We start from the raw sequence: 7,941 nt of genomic DNA, 5'->3' as shown, positions 1-7,941 counted from the left end.
TTTTTTTTTTTTTTTTTTTTTTTTTTTTTTTTTTTTTTTTTTTTTTTTTTTTTTTTTTTTTTTTTTTTTTTTATGATGATGAAAAAAGGCACGAACACCCATTGTGATGGTAAAATGCATTGAACCAACAAAGGTTCTTTAGAGAAGATGTGATAACAAAGATTCTTGATGTAGTTCTAACTGCTATATACTTGCCAAAATTTGTTCACATGGGTCATGGAGGTCCAAGACCCTCCATGACAATTCATCAGCTTATTGTCAAAAGTTTTACTTCTAATCTGCTGAACTTGCTTTTTCCTTATCACTTCAGTGATCAACAAGCTATATTAAACGAAAAATGACATCGACTCAAGATAGGAACCAATATGTACCTTTCATCTACAATATGTACATTTTTTTTATCTTCTACAATATGTGTGCGCGCACGCCCCCTTTCCTATTTCCCATTTTTACTCCACATTTCTTCCACTTTCCAATTTTCTCCGCTTCTCTCTCCCTCCCCCCATTATTTCTTCCACCCCCTCTTCTCCTTTTCCCCATAAATAATCTCCCAAATTCATAATTTTTATCATCCCAAATCGGGTCAAGCCACTTCCTTTGAAATTTGTTTGAATGGATGATATGGGTGTGTCAATATTGCACTCCAACCCATGTGTCAAAAGTTGGAGCATACACCCGCTATCTGATATGGAGTCCGTAAATGATATGACATGGACACATGAGGGTCCAATTCCCTAATAGAACTCAGATGAAAGGTTTCGAGATGTTTCAATATTATGAGCGACACATGGGTCCGTTCTTGATGGCATAACCGAGTGAGTTGCAATGGTCGATGACACCCGATGACTTGGGATGGCGTTAAGACATATGGGTCATGTTAAATGGAAACCAAGATGATGTTGGGATGCGATGTTGCATTGATAGATCTTGACTCCAAGTAGAGGCAAGGTCGAGCTAAATGACTTAGCCTAGTGTATAGGCAAGTTGGTTGTGTTGCTGATGATTGAACATGCATGCACAGACGGCGCGTGTTGCCGAACAAGCTTAGATTTCATACAAATTATGTTCAGTGGACGAAGACAAACCTGACCGGTTCAACGAAACCACAAAACTGGGTGAAAAGTATATATAAGGCTTGGATTTTTCTTGAGACTGATCGTGAACGTGTGAAGATCACAACGCCCGAATGGTTGAAAATGAATGACCGTGACATAGTAGTAGTGTGATGGAAATCACTAGAATTTCTGTCTCCTATCTCTTTTGGTACACCTTTAGTGCTAGAAGCACCCTACCAAGTAGTTCAGTATCGTAAAGTCAGGAATAGATCGAATAGTGTAGTACGTCAAGGTGGCTAGGTACACTTATTTACAACGGTCTCCTAAGTAGGGCCTTTGTGCTGTAAACCCATCCTGAGATGGGGCGTGAGACCACACATATAACCTAGTAGTTGGTCGGCACATGACGTTGCTCGCTCAAGATTTAGGGTGACTCTATAACCCTGTGGAAGGGTTGCCAACTAATCTTTCTTGGATGATGTTCAGACCAACTAAATGACATTGTTTTAACCGATTTTATGAGGTAGTGCCTCAATCTACTATACTAGTTATTCACTGTTATGGCTATACATCTAACTAAGAATAGAAAATAAGATCATCTTAGTGAATAGATTTATCACCTGGTAAACGACACTAGATATGGGTGAACCTCCTCTAGACTCAAGGGTGGGTTTGTGATGAATATGAAAATGCTCAAAACTTCGAGGGCTTCCCAAAAGCTTAGATAGTTGTAGAGCTAGACTTGAACTTCGAGCCTGAAGAAAAGCATGTCGTAACTCAATAGAATAAAGGTGTATTGAGAGCCTCCAAGTAGGCTGCTCAATGAATATTTTTATGTTCGCTCCTTGTTACATTTTCTTTTTTAGGTGAGTAATGATGTTAGTCGAGATAGGGGAGTGCTCGAATGCTACACTGTTACAAAGGGATGTCGACTCGGGACATCAATTTTATCTACATTTTCATGGGTTCTTATTCCTACACATTTTGTATCTCATTCCCATTGTCCATTTGTAAATAACTTAAACAACACCTACTTTGTAATGTTTTCGTTTTGGATTTTGACTACGGTGTTGTGCAACTTTAATTTACACAAAATTTCATCTATTTTAACTATTTGTTTACGGATGTCTTTATCTTTTAGTCATGCTCTAAGTTTTAGAGCCTCTAAAATTGAGTCATGACAAAGACACCTTTTAGTCATGCTCTAAGTTTCAGAGCCTCCAAAATTGAGTCATGATAAGGACATCGAGATCGAATTTTTCCTTTTATATTATTCTAAATATCGATTTTCCGTGGAGCTTGTGTTATTTTGTAAACAAAATGTTGACTCTACAAATATTTTTTTTAATTTTGATACTTTTTATGACAACATTATCATTTTTTTTAATCATAATTCCATTTTACAAAAAGTGAATTTTTTTTATGGCCTATTTTTACCCTTGAAACCATATGGCGGCCCATAATTAAAGTCTAACAAAATGGGCCGTCACAAATTGGTATAAGAAAGTCTAGGATTGAACGAAGATCCTAGTTGGACTGACAACATAGTTGCATTCTTAGAAAGGGCCTAGGTCAATGAAGGTTCAATGAGCAAGCCTTGTTCCAAGGCTCAGTGCCTCTCAGAGAATGTTCTAGGTAGCAGCCTCTATGTCAAGACAAGTTGGGTGCTAGAAGAAGATGCACCTTGAATCCTAAGATGCAAGATGATGTAAGAGGTGAAAGGAAACTTGATAAAAGGTCCCAAGATTCTTGGCAGTGGATTTTGCAAGAATGGTCAAATGGAACACCACTACGTGATAAGGGACGAACAATGCCTATGTGGGATAATATTGCCTTTTGATATGATAATATATGACATCAAACAACTCTTTTTGATACAATATGTAAAATGGATCTCTGAAGTATCATCACTTTCTATACATAACTTATAAATGATTCAAACATTACAAAGTTGAATTGGGTTGGTCATAAGGTTACATGAGTTTGACGAATTTACAACTTTGAGTGAACTATGGATACCATAATATTTGCTGAAAACATAATCTCACTCAATTACAGTCCAAAGCAAGGAACTCAACACTCAGTGAACTTTCAAACTGGTCCGTGTAGAAATTTTGTATACACACCATATGTTGTTAGACACTGTTGATGCCTGTCCCATCTAAAAAAACACAAGCAACAATCCAGCGCTTTGAGCCAGCCCGACCAATATGGGGCTTTCTCACTAAACATCATTTACAGGCAGCCGTTCTTCGATCGATTCCCGACAGATTGGGCAACGATTACACTTCTCACTACAAGAGCTGAAATCCCATTCGTGACGAACACAGTCAAATTGACTGTCAGAGTTAAAGCAAGCAGAAGATGAACAAAGGGGAAGGAGAATATTACCTGCAAAGAATGTGATGCCTACACGGAAGAAGAACCATATCAATGGGTTCATCAAAGCATACTCTACAAAGAATCTTCTCCTGAAAAATTTAGAATCAACAGTTTAATAAATTCTTCAACAAAAAGAAAAAAGCTGAACTCCCCCCTCTTTCTCAACAACTGTAAGACCCAAATTTAGAGAAATGATTCTCAAATACAGCCATCAGAAACATTTATAATTTTCCATCCATGGAAAAACAGCTTCTCTTTCTCTCATAGGTTAAACAACATAGCTGAGTATTAAAAAAGTAAAATAGTTGAGTCAAAAAAGGTTACATATAGAAGTTTTTCGTGCTCCTGGCGGCTCAATTTCGTAACTTCTGTCTGCTGATTTAATGCAGCTTGTAATCTCCATATCTGTAACGAGAAAAGAAACTAAAGAAGTCCACTACAGGGAAAACACTTCACAAAGACTTCCCAGGTAATTTATTTGAGCAGGACCAAGTACAAGATAGGAACCAGAATTTAAATTGAAAATTCTGAGTACGCAATTGTTGGAAGAAATACAGAGGTTGATAGGCTTCGAGTGGACCTATACTCTCCATTATCTAACAACCCTACTCCCTAACGATTAATATTTGCCCCTAAAAAGACCCGTTACTTTCAGCACCTCTATCAGACAAAGGACATTGGAAGCCTAAAGAGATCGAAGAAGGATTTGGAGAAGGCAACGTCGAACCCACAAAATGCAGCCACTTGATCGAAAGACTATATAACCTCAAAACAAAGCACACAAATGGGGAATGTGAACATAGTCCAATATTCATTGGTAATGGGAAAGATTCTCGATTCATTGGTAATAGAACTTTTGCATCAAGCGAAAAAGTAAAATTAAGGAAGTTGCCCCCCAAAGTAGACAATAACATATCATTATCAATGTATGGAGAGACTCAGTGTCCGAACAAGAGAAATCAAAGGTCAAAGACACTGGACTAGTGCATTCTTTGTTGGAGGTTAATATCTCGTATCGACACTCTTAGTTTTGTACCCGCATTGGTGCATTCTTTGTAGGAGGCATGGGGAAGACCTGGATTATTTGTTGCGGGGGGGTCTCAGTATGCTAACCACCTTTCCAGTCATTGGAGGAGTTTGTACAGTGTTAGCAGGGCTTTACAAGGAGATGGACAATCTTTATTGGAGGAGGTGCTTTCGAATCTTCCCTGTAGGGAGAGAGACAAAGTGTTGTGGCGGGCTAATTTTCTTTGTTGTGTTACGAGGTATTTAGCTTGAAATGAATAACAGAATTTTTAGGGAGATTGACAAGGCATATGAGGAAGTAGGGAAAATTGATAGGTTTCATGCTTCCTTGTGGCCGTCAATCACTAGGTCTTTTTTGTGATTAACCCTTACTTAAGTTGGAATTAGGTTGAGGTGGAGATTTTAGTGAACCAAAAGGGTTCTTACATCCCATTCATTAAGGTTTTCATATCACAAATCCTTACGAAAATATTTGTTCACCTCTATCACCTGACTCCATTTATAACCCCCTCGAACAAACTAACTAGTTTATCACTAATACGCCCCTAATAATCAATATTATCAAAGTTGTATCAGTAAATATGTGGTAACCAGAAGCAGACATAACGTTCTCTTTACCTCATCAACTAGATTGGATTTGGTCCTTTTCTTTACAGTCTCTGGTGTGAAAGTATCATACCTGAATAATAGCATTAAAGACAAGAATAAGAAAGAAAAAATAATGAAGACTTATCACTACTTTATAGTATCAAGCAAAGAAAGTTCATCAACTTCTTTCCATTTCAAGCTACAACAAATGTCAATCGAGAATATAGTTTGAACCATTTCTTCATTCAAAATCTTCATTTCTCAATCTACTAGATTTGAGCCAGATCAAACAACTTGTAAGTAGCGTGCTCAAAAAGTATGGTATCGATAAAATAAAATACAAGAATTGTGAATTAAAGTAGTATACATGTATAACAGCGATTCTTAAAGGGTTCAACAACGAATTCGAAGGGCGTCCTAATGGTAAGGGTCTGGTACGTTGGAGATACTCTCCAAGGTCCAGGTTCAAGATCCTATTTAGAGAACTTAATAACTTGAAGCCCCATATGATTCCCCAGAGTTGGTCTTAGCATTATATATTGAAGTGTACATGGCATCAGATAAAACCTAGAATCAGATAGAAGTTAAGTAGGGTCGAAAACAAACCCAGAATTTCCAGCAGAATAGAGTTTAGCTTGCTCCTCTTGACTACCTTCATCAATTGACCACCAACCTAGCAACCTACAAATAAGGAAGAAATTGATATAAACCAAAGGATAATATCTAATTATCCTGTAAATTCTACACTCAATTCAAGTTGCATAACTGGGAATCAACTAAAGAAATAGACAAAAAATCAAGAATTTACCTCGATCCATGGTGCATGAACCCTAACAGTTCACGAGCCTTCGACCTTATATCAAGATATCTTACAGAGGTAGGTGAACCAACTAGCAAAATTATAATTTTTTCCATTGACCTATATGCCGCAAATACTGAACCCACCCCTTGCAATAAGAAAAGAGGAGAGAACAGAACCAGACAAGGAATATAGGAAGCACTCCTAGGTGTTCCCTGAAATTGAAATGTTTGAAATGAGAAACCCATAAGCAATAGAAAATTTTCATTTAAAATTCATCTTTTTAAAAATTTACCTCTAAGCGCATAAAAAGCATGATTTGGAAAATGATTAAAGGAACCTTCATGATGTGTCCACCAATTTCCTGCAAGTTACAAACTCTGACTTGGGGTTGAGCCTCATCAGAGGAAACAACCACACCTCTATCCCAGTCAAGGTATCTAATGGTCAGCGAAGAGGAACTGGATTCTCTAACAAGAGAGTGCCTATGAATCATAGGATTATACCACTTCGTGCAGACAAGAAATGCAAAGCATTCGGCTATACTGCAGATTTTTAAGGAGAAATTGTGATTTATGTAAGAATTTCTCGAGAACAATTCAATATGCAAGGAAAGAAAAGAGAAAAACAAGGTTAAACTAGAATTTTTGTCCCAAAACTTGTTACAATCTATTTAGTTCTTAACTTCAAAAGGTTTCTAATAGGTCTCCAAATTTTGATAATTATATCTAATCTATTAAGTACTTGAATTTCCAACTTTGTCTAATAAGATCCTCCTGTTAACATTATTAGTTTAACACTTATTTAACACACAGATTGTATTATTTAAGAACTAAGCTTTAAACCCACCCCATGTGCGTTTAACGCTTACGCGGCATATTGATTGTATTATTCAAGAGCAAAGCTTTAAATCAACCCATTGCATAATCCTTAAATAATACATAATTAGCATGTCATGCTATTGCCAAATGAATTATTAGCAAAAACTTATTAAACAGTTTGAGGATCTATTAGCAACTTTTAAAAGTATAGAAATTAAATAAACGGGTCTACGAAAGTTTAGGATCACAATATGCAATTTAACCACATATTTTTAAAGCAGACTCAAAGTCAATGTACCAGTAATTTATAAATAAATCCCACCAGCCCAGAGCAGCTACATTGCCTGCATCAAAAAGGAGTGTTTTTTATCAGTCTGTGAAGGTTAAATGAACCTCCCTACTGTTTGTATCACTAGCAGGCATATCAACAATATGATCCGGTTCACAGAACAAGTATTACAGGTCATGCCCTTTTGATTATGGTTTACTGCGTCTCCCTAATGTTTATTCTTTTTTTAAGTTTCCCTAGCAAGTTCCTGTCGCATGCACGCATGTCAATAGCATGTTTTCGCTCAAAGATATAATGATGGGAAGCCCCGTTTTGAAATTAAGGTTGATTTATTTTATTTTTCTTTTTTATTTTCCATTCTACTTGTAAAAATGTTTCTTAAAACATAGCAAAATCCTAAACTCTAAAAATAGTAGTTCTTTTAGAAAAAGTTGAAGTTTTGTCAATATTTCAACAGTGTACTAAAACTAGAAAGCAGAATAGGCAAATCATTATCTACCTTAATTTAATGAAACGTAAAACTTAAAACAATTATTATCAAACAGAGCTCATATCAATTTTCAAAAATTAGAAATTTATCCCGTGCATCCTCCACTTGTTACATGCCTATAACACTAAAATTATCATAAGAATATTTTCACGATGAAGCTTCGAATATAAACTTATGTGCACGAAAATACTTATTCATACGGTCATATCCATTGGGATTCTATTTTGTAACCCCTCGGTTTTGTGGGAATATCTCATCCCCCTTTTTTCTATCTTTATTCTTGGCTCTGTTAATAATATTTTTAGTTTCCTATTAAAAAAAGCACTAAAATGTTCATTTTCCCCGATGGAGAACCCAAAAGGCTTCAAGTTGTATTATACAAAAAAAAAAAAAAAAAAAAAAAAAAAAAAAAAAAAAAAAAAAAAAAAAAAAAAAAAAAAAAAAAAAAAAAAAAAAAAAAAAAAAAAAAAAAAAAAAAAAAAAAAAAAAAA

General features: G+C 35.8%; 1 protein-coding gene across 1 annotated transcript in view; it reads right to left on the bottom strand.

The window, feature by feature from the left end:
* Positions 1-2,905: 2,905 nt before the first annotated feature.
* Positions 2,906-7,941, bottom strand: part of LOC111472200 — an 8,990-nt gene continuing 3,954 nt past the window's right edge. The window contains exons 7-14 of the mRNA XM_023117850.1: positions 6,970-7,015; positions 6,146-6,395; positions 5,860-6,065; positions 5,658-5,732; positions 5,082-5,142; positions 3,762-3,842; positions 3,447-3,526; positions 2,906-3,358 (exon numbers count right to left, since the gene is read on the bottom strand). Of these exons, the coding sequence (XP_022973618.1) occupies positions 3,280-3,358; positions 3,447-3,526; positions 3,762-3,842; positions 5,082-5,142; positions 5,658-5,732; positions 5,860-6,065; positions 6,146-6,395; positions 6,970-7,015 (878 nt within the window). The 3' untranslated portion in view covers positions 2,906-3,279. The remainder of the gene's footprint in view (positions 3,359-3,446; positions 3,527-3,761; positions 3,843-5,081; positions 5,143-5,657; positions 5,733-5,859; positions 6,066-6,145; positions 6,396-6,969; positions 7,016-7,941) is intronic.

This window comes from Cucurbita maxima, unplaced genomic scaffold (genome assembly GCF_002738345.1).
Source record: "Cucurbita maxima cultivar Rimu unplaced genomic scaffold, Cmax_1.0 Cma_Scf00067, whole genome shotgun sequence".
Lineage (NCBI taxonomy): Eukaryota > Viridiplantae > Streptophyta > Magnoliopsida > Cucurbitales > Cucurbitaceae > Cucurbita > Cucurbita maxima.
This window is presented reverse-complemented; position numbering and strand designations above follow the sequence as displayed.